Source organism: Podarcis muralis, chromosome 1 (assembly GCF_964188315.1).
Source record: "Podarcis muralis chromosome 1, rPodMur119.hap1.1, whole genome shotgun sequence".
Taxonomy (NCBI): domain Eukaryota; kingdom Metazoa; phylum Chordata; class Lepidosauria; order Squamata; family Lacertidae; genus Podarcis; species Podarcis muralis.
The window spans coordinates 22,547,126-22,567,542 of NC_135655.1; the positions used below are offsets into that span (position 1 = coordinate 22,547,126).

A 20,417-nucleotide genomic window follows, 5' to 3' on the forward strand; every position below is an offset into this window, starting at 1 on the left:
TAATCCAATCAGAGACTTAAAAGCCTCATCCGATAAGCGCCCACAGTTAGGCAGCAGCATGAGCATACTGTCAGCTTGCGGGGACATCTTGTTCCCTTGCTCTAGCACAAGAGCACCATCCCAGTGGCAATCATTGCAGAATCAGTGTTGCTCTTCCACTTATTTTTTGCCATGGTCCCATTGGGATGGGGCACAAGGGCAGAGGACGGCAAGACGCTACTTTAAGCAGCATGTAAAGGGTTGTTCGTTGGCTCTAGAGCAGAGTTTCCCAAATTTGGGTCTCCAGCTGTTTTTGGACTACAACTCCCATCATCCCTGGCCACTGGTCCTGCTAGCTAGGGATGATGGGAGTTGTAGTCCAAAAACAGCTGGAGACCCAAGTTTGGGAAACCCTGTTCTAGAGGCAGAAAAGGACACACAAGCATTTGGCTGTACCCACATCCCCCAGGTATATGGTGCAGAGTATGGCATCTCTAAACACACACCCTCATGTGCCAAGTATAGGGTACAGGCTGTTTCAACTTTTCTGATGCACTAGGGGCAGCTGAAGCTGATTCTTGGGATTCGCTTGCCAGCTTAGGTCAATACTGATATTCATCATGAAAGACAAAAGAAGATTAAGTAGTACGTTTCTCCCTTTGCATAAAACTAAGGTTCAAAATGAGCAATGAATTCCTCATACCAATTAAAAATGAAGTGATCTGTTTGAAAATAATAATTCATATTTACAGCACACTTCCCAGTACAGTATAATGAATTTCCTGTGCACATATTTGCATTGAAAGGGATCAGCAGTTCTGTGCAATTTGAGTGATTCATACGTGCAGGAGACGGCCTACAGCAGACTTTTCCACAAGCGGCACTAGCAGGGCCTTTAAGCTTCTTCCTGCCGCTTGTATGGATGTGGGCTGATTCAGACATGCATGCACGTAACCTGATAACTGAATGCTTGGATGCTGAGCCAGCTCACACATTTTTAGGGGACCCGCTGAAAATCACCTGTGAATGCATGGAAACACATTTAGGATACTACACAAGCTACATGTGTGCAAATATGTTTTCTATCATACGCTCAGCAGAGGGCCAGGACTCTGCTGAGTGTACAACACTTTGGCAAACCCAGGCTTGCCTCTGTGTAATGTGTGAAACAGCCCTGTGAGATTCAATTGCCTTGAGAAATCTTGTGTCTAAGGAGAAGCATTATGGAAGTTCTATCCCTGATGGTTCACTCACACCTGATGTACACCAGGTGATGAAACACGCCCAGGAGAACTAGCCTGTAAGAGAGGGAAATGGAAGGGGGGGGGGGAGATTTAAATGTGCATTGCAATCTTGATGCATTTCAAAATGCTTCCTGTGAGCAGAAAGGCTCTATGTGGAACACACTATTCTACTTTCCCATGGAGTTGTACACTGAAATTTGAGGGCAGGCTTTTAATGCATAATTTTTTCTTTCCTTCCTTTCCAGAAGATCCTCTAAGGTCATTGTGAATTGGGCCAGCATGGGCTAAAATGGATGGGTGAAAGGGAAAAGAGTATTCTATTTAGTGGGGGTGGGGGTTGTTGTGTGGACCTTTACAGTGCAAAAAGACTTGAGTTGTGAACAGTGAGACTGATAGACAGCAGGAGGGTTAGTGGCACCACCAAAGATCTGTGTGTAATAATTCAAGCAGTTTAAAAGTCCCTTGTGAGAAGCCCTGCTTGCCTCCTGCCATGGGGTACTGTATATAGTATTCTGTCACTGATACAATTAGTGAAGGAATTCTGCCAAATAGCTGAGCATGAAAAAATATATTTAATTTTTTTTCCTTTAATTCACAAAATCTTTTAGCTATCCAATATATTTTATTTAGTAATGTACATTAAAAAAAATAAAAAAGCTATTTATAAAGATAACTTGTGCTTCTGTAGAAACTGCATTTACCAGCGTAACTTTTCGTTATTTTGGAGTCAAGGAATGGTAATTAAAATATTAAATGTTTTGGGGGCGAATCTTGGTGGGATCAGCGTTTCAGCATTCCATGTAGCCAAGGTGAACCACCCCAGATGTAATCAGGAGGTGCTGTGGCTCAGTAGCAGAGCACTGCTATCTTACATGCATAAGGCCCCAGGTTCAAACCCCCTGGCAGCTCTGGGAAGAGCTGGGAGAGATCCCTGTCTGAAATCCTGGAGAGCTGCTGCCAGTCAGTGTAGACCAGGCACAGGCAAACTCGGCCCTCCATATGTTTTTGGGACTACAACTCCCATCATCCCTGATCACTGGTCCTGTTAGTTAGGGATCATGGGAGTTGTAGTTCCAAAACATCTGGAGGGCTGAGTTTGCCTATGCCTGGTGTAGACAACACTGAGCTAGATGGAGCAATGGCCTGGCTCAGTATAAGGCAGCTTCCGACATTCCTATGTATAAGCGGCTTGCGCTTCGTGTTTTGTGCTTCTCCTTAAAGGTCTAAAGTGGGGCCTTTTGCGTTTCCCTTACACCATCTAGACACAAGCTCTAGATGCGGGTACAAGCAGTGCACCTCAACATGCTGGAGGTGTGCATCTCCTTGCTTATACAAGAAGAGCAAATACAGGCTGAAAGAGGTATTCTACTCTTGGTCACATCCTCCCCTATGAAAAACAAAAACCCAACAACCTTACACTTATTTCATTTGTGATCTGTGCTGGTGAGAAATGGAAACCAGGTTGTGGTTCTAGGGGGCTATGATTCTTAACTCCACTGCCAAGTCAGTCATGATTTGCAAAACAAACAAACAAACAAACAAACAAACACCTCTTGGATGCAGATTGAGCTAATATAAATTCTCAGAGTGCACTTGGGCCATATTGGCAGCATACATTCAAAGCACTATTGTACTACTTTAAACAGTCATACTTTCCCCCAAAGAATTCTGGGAACTCTTTTTTTAAGGGTGCTGGGTGTTCTTATAAGCCCTAGGTTCCCTTCATAGAGCTACAATTCCCAGGGTAGTTTAACAGTTCATCTCACCAGCGGCAGAGGAAGCCTCTTGGGTGCCTGGGGCGGCGTGCCCAGGGGCGGGGCAAGCCACCCATAGGGGTGGGGCACACCACGGTATGCCTGCCTCCTCCCACTCAGCCGCCCTACAGCTGGGGGGGGCAGCGGGTGGACAGTTTGGGCAGAGCAGAGCCTGCGCGTGCCCAAGCCACCGCGTCTCTCCCAGGAGCGATGCATGGCTTGGGAGCACTGCAGGCCCTGCGGTGAGTGCCGCCCGACATTTTGTCACTCCCCCCCAGTGGTGACACCTGGGGTGGCCCGCCCCCACCGCACCCGCCTTCCTCCGCCACTGCATCTCACTGCCCAGGGAACTGTGGGAATTGTAACCCTTTGTGAAGAATAGGGGCATCACAATTCTCAAGACTCTGAACAAGCTACAGTCCCCCCCCAAAAAAAATTGGGAGGGGGAAAGTCATGCTGTTAAAGTGGCATAAGAGTGTTTAAAAGGTATGGTGCAGATGCGGCCTTGGTGAGAGAGAATTTAGTCTGCAAAGTGCGGAGCAGTAGATGGCAGCAAAGCAATCAAGCAGGTAAATAGCTGGGACCCTTGCTTTCCTCCTTGAAACTGCCCATGTGCTTGGATTTAAGGGTTCTCAATTGATATCACACACCTCCACCAATGTTTCTCAGTTTTTTCACTGGACTGGGACTGTGGTGCTGCTTGCCTAACTCAACAGATACAGGGCATCAATTAGTCTCGCCAATCTTAGCCGATAATGATCACAGTGCTAACAAAGCAGGCGCAGGCTGTGCCCAAAAGTGGGTTCAAATGTGCAGGGCATGAATAATAATGTATACCTGCGCACACCATGCAGTGCCCCACAATTATTTCACTGTGTGCTCAGGTCCCAGTTTTTCAAAGCAGGGTAACAGCTCTTTTACCGTGATCCTACTGCCCAGTCCCCCCCAAAACCTTTTGCTAAAACACGAGCCTGTTTGAAAAAGAAAGGCTTGAGCATGTGGCAAAGCGATTGCACGGCCATTTCCACTGGGCACTTAAAGAGACGCAGCTGAAATTTCAGTCCACCTTCAGGACGGTGGAGACGAGCCCCAACAGCAGAACAACAACAAACCAGGGGTTGTGCAACAACTTTTAGAGCAGCTACATCTATTACGAATATGTTAAAGACCTCCAAATCCACAGTGCACCTATGAAGACCTGGAAGGCATGTGGATTAGACTGACTTTCTTCTTCTTCTTCTTCAGATGATTACCTTCACAATTAGTGACTGAGCACCCAGGATTTAAGTTTTCAGTTTTCCTCTAAAATTAGGGATTACTGGTGCTGGCACAACATTTTGACTTGTAAGCTTAATATTCCATGTATAGTCAAGCTTGATATTTGCAATTGTTCCTCACTGATTGCAGGACAATGTGTTGTTGCTATTTTCAAGTATGGACAGCCCCATTTTAGGTACCAAGATTTTCAGAGTACATCATCAGTAGTGCTGTATATTATCCATTTCCTTCTCTTACTGTTGCTGTATCTTTCACACCTTTCTTTAAAAAAATAAAATAAAAAAGTAAAAACAGGGTGACAAAGTACTACCGAACACCACCAATGACTCCTCAGCGTCAGTGAAAGTTCTCTATAAACAGAGCACTTGAAAGGGGGGGGGGCAAATAGGAGGTCCTTAGCAGTGCATGCCATAGTAAGTCCATTAGAGGCCATGGCCAAGATGCTTCCAAGGACCCAAGATAAAATCTCGACCCTTTCTCTTTCCTCTTATTTGGAAAGCCAAAGGAAGGTATGTCCCCCACCCCCTGCCCGCAACAAGCTTCATATGAATGTTGATGGATGGTTGACTGCCTAAATGAGCCTGAAACAGGATACCACTGGGCTTTTGCAAGTTTTGCTTGAGATCCACAGCAAAGAGGAGCAAGAGGGAAATGCTTTGGTTGCCTTGAGCTTGTTATTCAAAGAAGCATCTGCTTTCCTTCCAAGTAGAGGAAAAGTGCCTGTAAGGTGATGAAGCAGGAAAGACACTGAGATTTTGGATAAGAAGCAGGTAGAAATGTAAAATGTCTCCTGTCATTTATAGCACAACGATACAGATGACATCCGAGGGCGGTTTCTTTCAGTCATCTTCTCGGCACATTGGAAAGTTGACAAAAGTGAAGACGTTAAACTCTATCAGTATCGAGAAGCACAAGAAAACGGCGTAAAGGACGAGCACGTAGATGCCCAGTTTCTTGTCAAGTTTCCATTTGTTTATATGGATCCCGCCAACCTGCAAGAATATGATGCATGAGTTAAACAAGTATTGGAGGACCTTTCTAAATTTGTATTTCAATCACTGCACAAGGAAACTGGCATCCATGCATTCTGATGTCATGAGGATTTTTACCCCCCACACACCAGTAGCGGATGAGAGAATGTCAGGGGTTTCTGAGTGAAGCTTTGCAGTACACAAACAGCAGGGTGGGAGCAGAAGGGGAGCATCTTGTCCAATGCTCACTCGCATAAAAGGGTACAAAAGCGGCGGCAGAGGAGGAGGATATGCAGAGAGATAGGGCTTGGGGGGGGTCACCTGTTGTGGTGTGGACCTTGGTCAATACCCAGCCCATGATACAGATTCTGCATGAAGCCCCAATGTTGGATAAAACCCAAAGGAAGTATATCATCATCATCATCACTTCAGAACCATTATTTATCTTAAATTAAAACATGTCTGGAAATTTAATTGACTAACTACAATTCATGTGATCAATCAATTAGGATTTATTTAACTGAATGACAGCCTTGAAACATGACAGCATGTTGCTCTAGTCAGGAGAGATTCTCAGCTTTCTTTAGTGTTACCTAAAATATAAAGGAAATATACCTCTTGAGATTTCATGGATTTCAATGAAGCTTTGGCATCTAAAAATACACGAATTGTGAAGTTCTCTGGAGAACCTGGCTTCTGGCATCACATTCAAATTATATAGCTGTACCACATGAAACTGACTGGATGCAGAGAATGACTAATACAATACACACTTACAGTAAGAGCTACAGATCCCAGGAGAAGGACGACAGAATAGACTAGACCTTTGCTGTTTATTTTGACCTATGAAAATCAGAAGGAGAAAAATGCAGCTGAAAACTATGCCACTGTACCTCAAGGACCCACTAACTAGCAAATTGCTGTTTTCTATGTAACATGGTGCGTGCAAAAATAATGAACGAGGTTTAGTTCTGTATAAACAGAGGAAATTTTCTGCTCATTTGAAGTCAGTGGGGACTGTGCTATGGACATCAGCGGAAAAGGATCTGATTAAAGAACCAGAGAGAAGCAGTGATCAGACATTTTTTTCCACAACAAAAATTAGCTCCCAACAGGAACCTGGGGTGTAATGCATCTCTGCAGAGGTGGTTTTAGGGTAGCAGGACTGCCTCTGCCACACTTGGCACCAGTGCTGCAGGGGGTGCCACAACAAAGATGTAGAATGGAGCGTGAGAGGCAAAGGAGGGGTGCCAAATTTTAGCATAGCACAGGGCGCTGCTGAAATTTCAGAGCCCAAACTCCGCCACTGATCTCTCTGTGCTTTTGACTGGGAAAAGTGAGGAGAGGATAAGGCTATATCTTTGGCAACAGCAGAGGGAGCAATCCTATCAAACCAGGAGCTGAAGACTAATAAATGAGAAACCAGTAGCAGCTGGGGAAGCTTCAACAACCACCCAAAATATTGAGCTACACAGTGCCTTAGGCCAGGCACAGCCCACTGGCCGTTCCACGGCCTATTGCTGGGTACCCATGATAAACAGAAGGACACTATATATGCCTCTGTATTATTGGGGAGGCTTCTGGGGTGTCTTGCTGCTTTACGTGTGGCTGAACTCATTGGACATGTATTGTAACTGTGGAGTTTACAACAATCAAGTCACTACTTCCAGTTGGGCAGCTGGCCCATGTGAAGTGAGAAAAAGTGGCCAATTTTTTCACCTGCCAGCAGGGCTACTTAATCAAGGCCCTTCATGGCCAACTGTCAGGGACAATGATGTAAGTTGTACAACAACAACAACTGGAGGGCCAGTGGTTCTCCACCCCTGCCTTGCAAGGCCCAACTCCCCAAATTATAGTGGTGTCATAGCTGGGGATCAAACTACTTGGTCAAGAAAGATCTGGGTTGGAGAAATCAAATTATGGAATCTATGTACAGCGTTTTCTCTCTTTCTTTCTTTCTTTCTTTCTTTCTTTCTTTCTCTCTCTCTCTCTCTCTCTCTCTCTCTCTCGTGTGTGTGTGTGTGTGTGTGTGTGTGTGTGTCTGAATTTTTGGAGGACTGAACACACAGCGAATTTGAACACCTAGGAATTTCAGCTAAGCAGTGCCCAGATAACCGTCTTTCAACTGTATCTGCTTCTGAAACAAGACGTTTAATGAGGAATGTCTAAGTTTGTATACGTACAAATGAGCCGTAATTAACCACCATCGTCTGCAAGCCCCATGGCACTCCGAGGCCCACCAGAATGTCAAACACATTGCTGCCAATTGTATTGGAAACTGCCATGTCACCTAAGCCTGAAAAGGGAAAAAATTCACAATTAAAACAAGCACATTGATTCATGCAACGACTGTCTTTACAACCAAGCAAGAAGTAGAGAGGACAAGTCATGTTTAGACAATAAGCTTATCACCATTCTTGCGTGTTTTATTTTTATGGTTTTCTCCTGGTACATTTGACACGCCCGCCCCCCAATGACTGATACAGTAACTCTCGTTATCAACCAAGGGTTAGATGGGCTTAGCTGTCGTGGCCTTGGGGACTATAGGTTTGTGTGCTGGCCATGGATCTCTCTGAGAATTCTCACCAGGTTTAGAAAACAATAGTCTTCATGGCTCATAGTGTGGGAATAAGTCCCATGCCATCTGGACTAGTTCAAAACCATAGTATATTTGTAGTCCTAAGGTATGCAAAGACTATATCTTGGAGGATTATGTGACACCCTTGGCACCTTAGTCATGTAGCATAATACAGTGACATTCACTTAATCCTAATAGCTAGTACTTTTTATTTCACCTGTAATTATTTTCTTGACTGATGATTCAAATTTGTTTCATAATTGCCAGAAGAGACCCAGTTAAAGGTCAAAAAGTTGATTTAAGATATGCCACATTAACTCTGAGGTTGGAGTAAAAACTTCAGCATGGATTCTAGGGCTCTCCACTGATTGCTTCCCTTGACCAGTACAAATCCAATCAGAAATGGGAAACCTGTGGCCCTCCAGATGTTGTTGAACTCCAGCTCCCAGCACCCCCATGCATCATTGGTTAATAGGGATGATGGGAGATGCAGCTCAACAACATCTGGAGAATCATCTTCTGAGAGAACCCCCCCAAGAACAGCACACAAGGGGAGGAAAGAGGAGGATATTCTGGCAGGCAAGCAGAAATGTTGCACTGACCGAACATTTGTTTTAGTATGACATGAAATCCCCCCTTTCTTTCTAGATGATCTAATACGTGCATAGCAGCAGAGATCTTATATGAAAGGGGGGGTACCTTATAAAAACTGGTTTAAAAAATGCATATGCATAACAGAACCAGTAATTTTTAACTTCTACAAAACTGCAGGTGTCCAGCAACATCTTAAACGAGGTATTCTGTCCTTTTCCTCACGTGTATGCATATACCTGCTACCCAATTAATCAAGAGCACCTATTTAGTTAATGAAAAGCATTTATTTGATTAATCTAAGTGATTAACCATTGCAACCCTATTTTAGCCGCACATTGCTTTTCAAACAGGGTCAAACCCATTTGTGTATATCACACACAAGAGAATTGCTTGAATGTGTCAAGAACACGCGCCCCATTTCCCTGAAACCGATGCAGACCATACCTTGTCTTGCTACTATTAAACTGGCCATACAGTCTGGCACACTGGTTCCTGCAGCTAGGAAGGTAATGCCCATGATAACATCAGGAATCCCCAGAGTGTAACCAATCACCGTAACCTACGCGACAAAGGAAAACACAGGAGTTGAAAACAATAGAGAAGCCTCTTTTTGGGCGTTCACGAAAAGAATTGTGACTCACAGGATACTTTAACTCCTTGAGTGTGTGGGAGTTAAAGTGAATCAAACACACAAACATGAGAATTTCAGAAATGGAACTAAATTGCAGCAATAATCTGCCTAACCACCTAGAACAACAACAAAAAGGTGCTTGCAGATAACAGGGATCATCCACAAGAGGAGAGCTGTGTGGTGTGTTCCTTTGTGTACCTCCCATTCGTTTAATAGAAATTGTGCAGGAGACATTCCCAGTGCCTGTGTGAGGCGTTAAAAAGCATGCAAAGTGGCAGTCTGTACATAAGCTGCCTGGGATGGTTCAATTATGCAGCCCTATAAATACCTATATAGTTCTCCTCCAACAGGCACAACTCTTCACTGCTGATCTAACACAGCAGGAAAACCATAGAAAGCCAGGCCACCATACATTTAAAGTAGTATTATACCACTGTGAACAGTCATGGCTTCCCCCAAAGCATGTTGGGAACTGTGTGGTTTGTTAAGGGTACTGAGAGTTGTTAGGAGAAACCTGTTCACAGAGCCACAGGTCCCAGACGGGGTTCAACAAACAATCCCTCTTCTCCAGGGAACTCTGAGAATTGTAGCTCTGTGAGAGGAATAGCGGTCTCCTAACATCTCTCGACACCCAAACTTAAAGAAGCATAACAGTGCTTTAGCTGTATAGTGCAGATGGGACCCCCAATGTGGTGTGGTGGTTGCAGCAGGCGGGCAAGTGAAAGGTGGGCAGAACAATGGGTGTGTCTCTTACCCTTGACCATTAGGGGAATTTCCAGCCAATCATAGGCTTACTCACAGACACACGCAGACACCTGTCTCCATCCAAACAAGCAAGAAGCATTGCTATGGTTCGAGGACACATTCTGCTGGACAAAAACCCTTTTGAGGAGGGCACAGAGCAGGATGAGTAAGGTGTTGTGGTCTGGGGAGAGGGGGCTTGGCCCGATGAGAGTCCCAGGAGCAGGGTAGAGACTTGAGAGGACCTCATATGGCCCCTGGGCCTGAGCTACTATAGAAGACTAGAACTAGGAAAACTGAGGCTCAAATCCCCATTTCAACCCTGAAGCTGCCTGGATGATCTCGGACTAGCCACTATAGCTCAGTCCAACGTGCCGGAAGTCCAACGTGTTGTGAAGGTAAAATTAGCAAGTGAGAACAATGTACGTGTATTCCTTAGAGGAAATGCAAAATAAAAATGTAATGCATAAACTTGTTTTAAAATAATTAAATGGTGGTGGTAAGATGGAAGTTCAGTTTCCTATGTTTTTTAAAAAACAAATGACCATAAAATATAATTAAGGCTACAAAACTATATAGTAAATATACAGATGCCTACAATTACACACACACTTTTGCCCCATAGATGGCCAATGGTGCCTCTATCACGTCATCTATTCCCTACCGCCTGTGTTGGTATGTGGTGTTATTCCTCCCTGGAACCTGTATTCTGAACTGTATTTCAAAATAAATCTTCATGTTAAAAAGTGTCTTTGCACTCACCAGCCACACCATAAAGTAGGAAAACACAGCAATCCACAGGGTGGATAAGAGAAACGTCAGCATGAAAAAATTCTCCCATCGTGGTTTGCTGCAGTTTGGGATGGTGAAAAAGAGGAGGATTATCAGCGGCCAGGTCAGAATCCACTTGACTTTGTCCATTTTTCCTTCTGAAAAATGAGAAAGGGAAAAGGAGCAATTTGAATATTGGTACTTAAACATAAAATGTGGGCACGTTGATAATTTTTTAAAAAATATAACAACATGCAATTTATTGGTGCCCATATGTACTACAGCAACTGTTCAGAATAAAACAAGATGCCAACAAAAACATGGCCCCGATCCCTGCTCCACCCTCCACATTAGCGTTATCAACCACATTCTTTCCCATGTCTACTTTGGCCTTTAGTATGCATGTACAGAAAACAGTTAACCTATTGGACAGGATTCAGTTAATGGGTTCTGTCAGTGGAAGCCCTGTGCAATGGAAAACCCCTCAGCTTCGAACCACAAGAAGCCACGAAACAGATCATACCCATGAAGCAGTTTGTCTGTTGCACTAGTTGGTGCTGCAGCTGTGGGTTTTTCTGGGGTTTTTTAATTCATCTGAACTCAGAACTGACAAAAACATCTTAGCAGAAAATCTGCTAAGACAAAAACATCTTAGCAGAAAATACTATAATGCACTGGGTTGACAATGTTTGAATGCACCGTAAAAGTTAGTGGAGAAAGATTGGCCATCTGTAGCATGGTGGGATGGAGAGACACGACCTCCAGTTAGCTGCACTGCTGCAGTTTCGTTGTAGGGGGAGGCATGAGGTGGCAGCACGGTGCAAATGTACCAGCGGAGTCAATGCGGTGCCCTCCCCACTGCCTCTACCCTCACCCTCCTGGTAAGAAACAATGACTCACTTGCCACAAAGTGCCTCTGCTCCTCCATGCCATTTACTAGTGCTGTCAATGCCAGGGAAAATGTTAGTGTGAAAGCAAACTAAGACACAGTCGTGCTCTGTCAATTCCAGAATGCTCTGTCAATTCCACCACATTGCCTAGCAGGAATAGTTCTGTCACTGATTACCAGTGATGTTCAAGGCACCTTTCAAATTACTCTTGGGATCACAATGAGTAGCACAGATTAGGAAAGGAAAACTGCTTACCCTAGAACCTTCACTTAGGACAATTTAAAAGGCAATCCCCACATTGCTTAAACTTATCAATAAATACAGTGGTACCTCTGGATGCGAACGGGATCTATTCTGGAGCCCCATTCGCATCCAGAAGTGACCGCAACCCACATGCGCGGGTCGCGATTTGCCGCTTTCGCGCATGCGTGTGACGTCCCTTTCCTCTTTTTGGGAACAGTTGTTGTGGATCATGAGCTTGATGTGAAGAAAGGGTAAAACCTCCTTCTATGACGACGTTCTGATCTTCCTTCTCTCCCTGGCCTTCCACCGACTATTCATTAAAAAAAAAATTTACAGAAATTCGACTGTCTAGTTTGGCCTTGAGATGCTACAGACCAAAGGCGGGGGGGGGGGGGTAGACATAGAGGGTTGTATCCTGCAAAGTCATCTTGTTAACACAAGGACTTCTGCCTGTACAACAGGAGCTCCTCTACCTTTTCTCTCTCCATGTGTCCCTACCCTACCCCAATTTTTTTTCCAGAAGGTTGGTGGAAAACAGAGAACAGATTGGGGGGGCACATGGGGAGAGGAGAGGGAAAGGAATTCTCATTGTGCATGCAGAAGTCCTAGAATATCAACAAAATTCAACAGCAGAAGAACAGATACTAAAAAAAAACTTGTGATTTTATGCCACAGGTCTTCAGGGCTCTTATGTAAACCCTTGAATTCTTAACTGATCCATTGCTCCTTTGTAGTCTGAAGCCTAAGAGCTGCTGGTCAGTGCGGTCAGCTGTACATCAACTATTGTAAGGGATGTTCTTTAAAAAGAAGAAGCTGAATAAACAAATTAAAATTAAGCTAGTAGCTAAACCAGCAGTTCTATTCTTAATTCAAACTACTATGCCTTACAGCATGTAAGAAGTTCTGTTTGTTCATTTCTCTTTCACTCTTTTTTTAATTATTATTAAATGCAGGTTGCATTTCTATATATATATGAGAGCCTGCTGGATCAGACCAATGGCTCATCTAGACCTGCATACTGTTCCCACAGTGGCCAATCAGATGCCTGTGGGAAACCGGCAAGCAGGATTTGAGCACAAGAGAACGAGAGAACTCTCCCATCCTTTGGTTACCAGCGACTGGTAAAATAATGATGATGACGATGTTCAGGGAGCTAAACAAATCCCAAAAGGGGAGAGGAGGGAAGAGCCATTACGATTGTGACTATAATTTACATTTGCCAGTCAATTTATATAAAAAAGAAAAGGTTTCAAAGTGACTTAACAAGATACGAGCAATGTAATTCACTAGCTACATATTGAATATAGATCAAAGACTATACGAGTTTTCCAATGAAACACAGAGAGTAGAACACAGTTTGGAGCATAGCTAAACCAATAGCCAAAAACCACAGATTGGTTTTAAGCTGTTGTTAGCAATTTCTTCTAACCTTAAGGTTCTTGTTTTGTGTCTTCATAACACTTCACAGCAGCCATTTATTCTTAGGGCTGGATGAACTGGGTCCGATCAAAGTCAGGAAGTGGAAGGCATAAATATTTGACCCAATGGGCACAATTTGCTGCGGGCACTCCATTACAATAATTTCCCGGTGGGTATGTTGCAGCAGAAAAAACAAAGAACCCTGTGGCGACTGATGAAGTAGGTTCTGGTCCACAGAAACCAGTACAGTACAGTACAGTAGATGTAAAATGTAGCTACTTCCGTGATCTGAACCATTTGATGACCCTCCCCCTCTCAAGGTCTCTTTTTTTAATCTACAGCAAATTGCATCTAATTTATCTGAAGGAGTTTCAAGGAAGGGGACATGTGTGTACAATATTGCAACTTCAGCATTTAAAGGGGAGGGGGAAACTGAAGCCTGCAATTCTTGAGGAAGGAAACATGGATTTGGAGGAAATAGTCTGAATGTACCCCCTAAGACTCATCCATATGCCACAATCAGTCTCTGGGGCATATCTTCACATAAACGTACAAGCATTCTATATCACTTTAGCTGCCTTGGCTTCCTATAAAAAATCCTGGGGTGTGTTTTTTTTAGTTTGCTGAGAAAGATGAGAATTCTCTTTGCCATCTTCACATAACTGCCCTTTCCTGGGCTGCCTGGGAAGAGGAGTTGTTTATTAAATCAGTTTGTGATTCAGATATTCCCTTTGTGCACATTTCCTAACCCAAAATACTAAGACCACTTGCAATGGAAACAAATCTATGATATTTATATTTCTGGAAATATAAAGCTGATAAGGAATACGTGTTCACTTTAAGGAGACCAAATATTCACTCACTGAGATCATAACTTGGAGACTACTTTTATTGCAGCCAAACAATTCCAAACATGTGTACAAGATTCACTTGTGTACAGATGAAAAGTTTGTCTTGCATACTATCCCTGGCCCCTGGGTGAGCACACGTTAATGATCACCGCTCCCTGGAGTCTCCAAATGGTAGACAACCCAAGTAGGCAACTTGAATATACCTATTCTCCTTTTTGCTGGGCCAACCAGTAAGACAAAGCAGAGCAGGAGAATATTAATAATAATAATATAATAATTTATTATTTGTACCCTGCCCATCTGGCTGGGTTTCCCCAGCCACTCTGGGCGGCTTCCACAAAGACCAAAAATACACTAAGATGTCATACATTAAAAACTTCCCTGAACAGGGCTGCCTTAAGATGTCTTCTGAATGTCAGGTACTTGTTTATCTCTTTGACATCTGATGGGAGGGCGTTCCACAGGGCGGGCGCCACTACCAAGAAGGCCCTCTGCCTGGTTCCCTGTAGCTTTGCTTCTCGCAATGAGGGAACCGCCAGAAGGCCCTCGGCGCTGGACCTCAGTGTCTAGGCAGAACGATGGGGGTGGAGACACTCCTTCAGGTATACTGGGCAGAGGCCATTTAGGGCTTTAAAGGTCAACACCATCACTTTGAATTGTGCTCGGAAACGTACTGGGAGCCAATGTAGGTCTTTCAAGACCAGTGTTATCTGGTCTCGGTGGCCACCCCCAGTCACCAGTCTAGCTGCCGCATTCTGGATTAGTTGTAGTTTCCGGGTCACCTTCAAAGGTAGCCCCACGTAGAGCGCATTGCAGTAGTCCAAGTGGAAGATAACTAGAGCATGCACCACTCTGGCCAGACAGTCAGAGGTAGGTAGGGTCTCAGCCTGCATACCAGGTGGAGCTGGTAGACAGCTGCCCTGGATACAGAATGGGGAAACGACATACCTGGTGATCAAAGGAAAAGGAGAAGAGCTGGGTCTCGGTGGCAAAGCACTTGCTTTTGATGCAGAAGGACCCTTGCTTAATACCCAGCATCTACAGGTTGGGCTGGTAAAGACCCTTGCGTGAAACCCTGGCCTGAGCCACTGCTAGTCAGTGTAGACAATACTGAGCTAGATGGACCAATGGTCTGGTTCAGCTTTTCATGTTCTTAGAGCTGGAATAATAATAATAATAATAATAATAATAATAATAATAATAATAATAATAATAATTTATTATTTATACCCCGCCCATCTGGAAGTGAGAGGAACTGGCTGGCTGGAGGGTGGTGGTGATAGTTTGGAAGCTGAATGCCATGGCTGGTTCCATGGGGCAAAGCGATCTTGCTCACCCATTCATTCTGTAATACAATTGAGATTTACCTGGTGGTGAAAAAGGAGACAGGTTGATATGTTCATGCTCCTCTTCTTGGTTATCAACATGGATGGCCCCATTTTCGATATTCTCATGCTTCCCATTCTGGATCAGCTTGCCATTGGCAGCATGAATTAGTCGCTGGCGCTAGAAGACATGTGAACCAAATCCAGTGAATACACCATTTCTGGAGTGTTTCCTAATCTTACTTGTTTTTGTTTCTTAATATAATTTTGCCATAAAGTACCGTACTCCCTCCCTCCATGTCATCTTTGAGCAATTCTGGTTTTAGAATTCATCAGTTAGCCATTTCTGGCCCTCTATGGTTGGATCCAAAGATTTACTCTGGCATATTTTCAGCACATGTGTGGCATTCTTTCTTTCCGACTGAAAATCCTGTTGACATATATGAAATGCTGCTGCCAAAGTTATTTCTATATAATTTTAAGTTTTCCTCTTGCATCAACATAAATAATATCAAGAACCATAAAATTTATTCCTTCCCCTGAGCTCTGAAAAAACATTGGAAATGCAGAAAAGAGAGATATCTCAATAACTGGAGGGGCAGCACATTGATAAAATAGAGAGAGAAGAATATTTAATACGCCTACAGTGAAGGTGTAAAGTCTCAGACAAGAACTGAGGAGACTCAGGTTCAAAACTCCCTTGCAACCACTATCTCAGCCTGTCAGGGGTTCAGGGACAGAGGCACAGGTGAGGGAGGAGACAGAGAGCGAGGGGGAAGAATCCCAGGGCAGCGAGGAAGAGGATGACGATGACTTGAGGGATTCCATGAGTCTTTCAAGTGAATCGGAGGATTCCCAGAAGGGGACGCCTGTGGTCAGGCCAAGGGGAGTCACAGGGGGGACTCGTCAGGAGCAGGGGACCAGCGGGGGAACCCAAAGTGGGAGCTGGGAGTCGGGACCGGCTTCCCCGCCAGAGCGCAGTGAAGGGGGTGGAGATTCCAGAGTGACAGGGGAAGCAAATCCGAAAGCAGAGAGGGAGGGGAGATCGGAGCAAAACATCCTCCCGGAAGGGGAGGGGAGTAGTGCAGGGAGTAGTGTAACTGTCAAGAGGAAGGTTAGAGGTTGCGAACGCGCGCCAAGTTCAAATGTGGAGGCGCGCGGAAGCACAGGGAGCCCGGAGGAGGAGCCAGGTCCCAAAGCACGCAGGAGGGGGGAAGAGCTGTCTGGGGATTCCGCGTCAGGGGAATCCAGGAGGGGCGAAACCCCAGGGGGCAGGAAGACCCTGCGGAAAAGGAAAGAAAGGAAGAGGTGGAGCAGCACAGCCCTCTTAAACTGGTGCAGAGGAGGGACTGACTCAGAGGGGACTTCAGCTGTCTAAGCGTAACAGACGTGGGGCTGCGCGCCTCGGCTGTGGAGTGTACAATGAACTTCAATAAACATTTTTGTATATAAACTGGACTTGGCGTTGGTCTCTTGTGAGCTGGGACCTGAGGCAGCCCTGACACAGCCTAACCTACCCTAGCAGGGTTGTTGTGAGGATAAAATATGAGTGAGAGGGGGAGAGAATCGTGTATGCTGCCTTTGGAGGAAAAGTGAACTACTATTTTTTAAATAAATACAGTGAGATGGGATCTTCTGTATGCTACAAAAAGGGCATCTAGGTTAACAAGAAATCAGATGAGCTGCCTATCTTCATCTGGACCATATTTTTGCCATCACTAGAAGTGCACTTTAAAATGCCCTCCTGTTCATCTTGCCTAGACCAGGGGTAGGGAGCCAGTGGTTCTCCAGATGTTGTTGGCAAGTGGCCAATGGTCAGAAACCATGAGCCTAGACATTATCACTGGAAACAAGAGCCCAAATCCAGTGAAGTCGTTGCTTGCTTAAGCTGTCACACATCTTCATTCTTAACCACACAAAAATACAAATAGGCCTGCTGGATATGACAAAGGGTTAATCTAGTGCAAGGTTTCCCAAACTCGAGTTTCCAGCTGCTTTTTGGGACTACAACTCCCACCATCCCTTGCTAGCAGGACCAGTGGTCAGGTATGATGGGAACTGTAGTCCAAAAACAGCTGGAGATCCAAGTTTGGGGAACCCTGATCTAGTCCAACATCCTGTTTCCACACTGTGGTCAGCTGAATGCTTCTGTCAAGGCAAGAGCAGTCTCCCATTGCTGCTCCCCAGTATACTGCCTCAGGGCAGAAAGGTTCTCTACACTTTTGCAGGTAATTTTCACTGATAGATCCTTCCCTTGCAGATTTATCTAATGCCTTTTAAAAAGCTACCTAAGGTGGTGGCTGCTACCACATCCATGTGTGAAGAAGTCTTTCAGGACTGCAGCTTGTGTGAAGGAGTATTTCAGACAATGAAATATGGAACCACAACAAATTACATGCATTTGTTCCCTTGTTCCCTTTTTCGCCCCCATCCCTCCTCTTTCCAATTCCCTTCTCGCTGTAAAAGTTTAGTAGATTGTGAATGCCTTTGGGCAAAGTACTTTCCAAATAAATTATTCCGTAAACCACCATATACATTGACCGCTGCACAAACAATACATAACAGTGATGAAATGAATTGAGAAAAATAAAAAATGATTGAGTAAGCGCTTTAATTATTCCTGCCCTTCCAGACTCACCTCATTAATAATAATCCTGCTTGCCATCCGTAGCCTGGTTCTCGGCCCAAATTTGTTTGTAATCATTATTCGTAAGCCAGCTTCAGGGAAACGATATTTTGGAGGACTGGAACAAATGATCTCATCGACCATCACAACGGAGTTTCGGCCATACTGTTGCGTTCCCTTCACTATTGACCACAATGCCAATGGTTAGCTATACAATTTGCTTCCTTTTCTGTGCCTGCCTCTGCCCTTACATGCCCCTTAATGGCTTTTATAGGTTGCTGAAGCGTAATGTCACCTGGAGCCTTAAAAATCGTAAATCAGCAAAATTAGGTAGTACGTCAACAATGCCATTTTATGCTGCAGTTGTGTAGAAAGAGATTGGGTATGTGTGGAAACAGGCAGGTTTCCCCTTTGCACTTCACCTTGACCCACAAATCTCCTTGATTAATTTAATCAACTGCTTAATAATTTGTCTGTTATAACTTAAGCTTATTGTATAGCACCTACTAAATTTCACATGGTAAATTTATAATCAAGGTTGCAATCTATCCCAAGTTCCATCTCACTGATCTTAACAGAAACAGTTAGCATGTGCTCACCTCTCTGCCATCAGAATTAATAGGTTTTAAAAGTGCATAACTTTTCTGAAATATGCACCATCATAATAAATAACTCATTATAACAGGTTGGATTCAGACTTGCCCTTTCATAGGAGGCAATATTCACCAATTACCCCTTCTGCCCATTGCTCTCAGTGCCAACTCCCATGCTGTTCCTAGATTGTCCCCCGACACTCGAGCAGAGATTTTTAGGGGACACAGGGGGCTGCAAGGGGAAAGGAGGGGAATATCTGAAAATCCCCTCCCCCATTTCTGTCAGCAGGACAACATGGAGAGTAGTGTGGGAGTAGTGCTGCACACACATAGTGGGTCCAACCCAATAATAACACTAAAATGTCAATCACTGCTGAGTCAGAGAAGACAGCTCCTCAGAAATGAGTATTACTATTCAAAAGAATGAGCAAGTTTGTAGCCTGTTCATTGCCCTAGCAACCAAATGATTTAATCCTTTCAGCCTCAGCTATGATTTTAGAAGGTGCTTTTCAGGTTACTGTGCTGCTTAGCAAAGACTTGTTTCAAAGGAATTGCGACAATTTATATATAAATGGGAGCTTTAAGCTATCCTTAACTCTGTTACTAAACCAGAGGGGTCAGGGGGACATGCAGCCCTGAGAATTAATAAAAGGAACACATAATAAATGCATGCAAGTATTAACAACAAATGCAACCAGCTGGACATAGCAAGTGTAGCAAGGCTTAGCAGACAGGAGACATGTGGTGTTAGAAAACACATTGCAATGAAGTAAAATATTAACCCCAGAGAAAAAGGGGATGTGGACAATGGGGAAGGGAAAGAATGGAGGGGCAATACCATTCTTTATTGCCTCACTTATCAAGTTGGATAAATATATGCATATACATTTACAGCAGGTTACTTACAGTAGCAGGAACAGGAAAATTTAGTCAACAGGAAAATGAAATAAACAAATGAGTCATTAGTGTAGAATTTCAGTTCAAAAGCACTGGAGATCAGGGAAAACATTCAACTCAAACAAAAGAATAACAGAAGAACCCTCAGAAAAATCTCACACCTGGTGATCACATGCCTGTTATCTAAAACAGATGAAGACCAGTGAGAGAGGTGGGGAAGGGGTCAAAACTAACATTTAGTTTCAGACTGTACCTGAAGCATCTCTCAAGGCTGAGCTCAGATGACGGGTCCCTGCCCCCTGCTCACACAATTCTGTACTGAACTGGGGGCCCCAGTGTATTCATTTGAAAACAGATGTAGGTGGTCCCAGCGATTGTGTGTGTGTGTGTGTGTGTGTGTGTGTGTGTGTGTGTCTACACCTGCCCAATGACATGGTGAGTGGGCATATACCAAGATCACCACCTCCTTCATTCACCCAAGGCATGTGTAGGAAGCAAAAGGTGCGGATAACCTAACCAAGGGATGGGTTTTCAAATGTGTACAGTCATACCTCGGGTTACAGACACTTCAAGTTGTGTTTTTTCAGGTTACAGACCCACCGAAAGTACCGGAATGGGTTGCTTCCGGGTTTCGAAGGTCGCGCATGCACAGAAGCGCTAAATCGTGCTTTGCGGATGCACAGAAGTGCCAAATCGCAACCCACGTGTGCACAGACACGCCGCTGCGGGTTGCGAACATGCATCCTGCACGGATCACATTCGCAACCCGAGCATCCACTGTATCAAGTAACTTTGTAGAAGGTAAGATGTAGAATTAATCAAGAATGATATCAGCATGTTGAGGATTAGCACGAACAACTCCGGACTGAGAAAAACTACATCTTTGTGCTGCACATAGGTTTAACTGAACCCGAGCTGCATTGAAAAGTTAGTCATGCCTATCAAGGGTCAGCATAGCCAGGTATCCCGGGGTCAACCTTAATCTGCTGCAGTAAAGAGCTATGTTCACTAATAGAGGAGTGCCCCTGGAGG

At 44.4% G+C, this 20,417-nt stretch overlaps 2 protein-coding genes across 3 annotated transcripts in view; one reads left to right on the plus strand and one right to left on the minus strand.

The window, feature by feature from the left end:
* LGMN (legumain) overlaps positions 1-20,417 on the plus strand; it is a 248,047-nt gene that overhangs the window by 134,910 nt on the left and 92,720 nt on the right. The window lies entirely within an intron of this gene.
* The window catches only part of SLC24A4 (solute carrier family 24 member 4), a 103,887-nt gene continuing 85,246 nt past the window's right edge, over positions 1,777-20,417 (minus strand). For both annotated transcript variants that reach the window (XM_028717339.2, XM_028717330.2), the window contains exons 11-17: positions 17,908-18,077; positions 15,312-15,450; positions 10,533-10,699; positions 8,843-8,957; positions 7,410-7,522; positions 6,004-6,069; positions 1,777-5,247 (exon numbers count right to left, since the gene is read on the minus strand). In XM_028717339.2, coding sequence (XP_028573172.1) covers positions 5,095-5,247; positions 6,004-6,069; positions 7,410-7,522; positions 8,843-8,957; positions 10,533-10,699; positions 15,312-15,450; positions 17,908-18,077 — 923 coding nt within the window. In that variant the 3' untranslated portion in view covers positions 1,777-5,094. The remainder of the gene's footprint in view (positions 5,248-6,003; positions 6,070-7,409; positions 7,523-8,842; positions 8,958-10,532; positions 10,700-15,311; positions 15,451-17,907; positions 18,078-20,417) is intronic.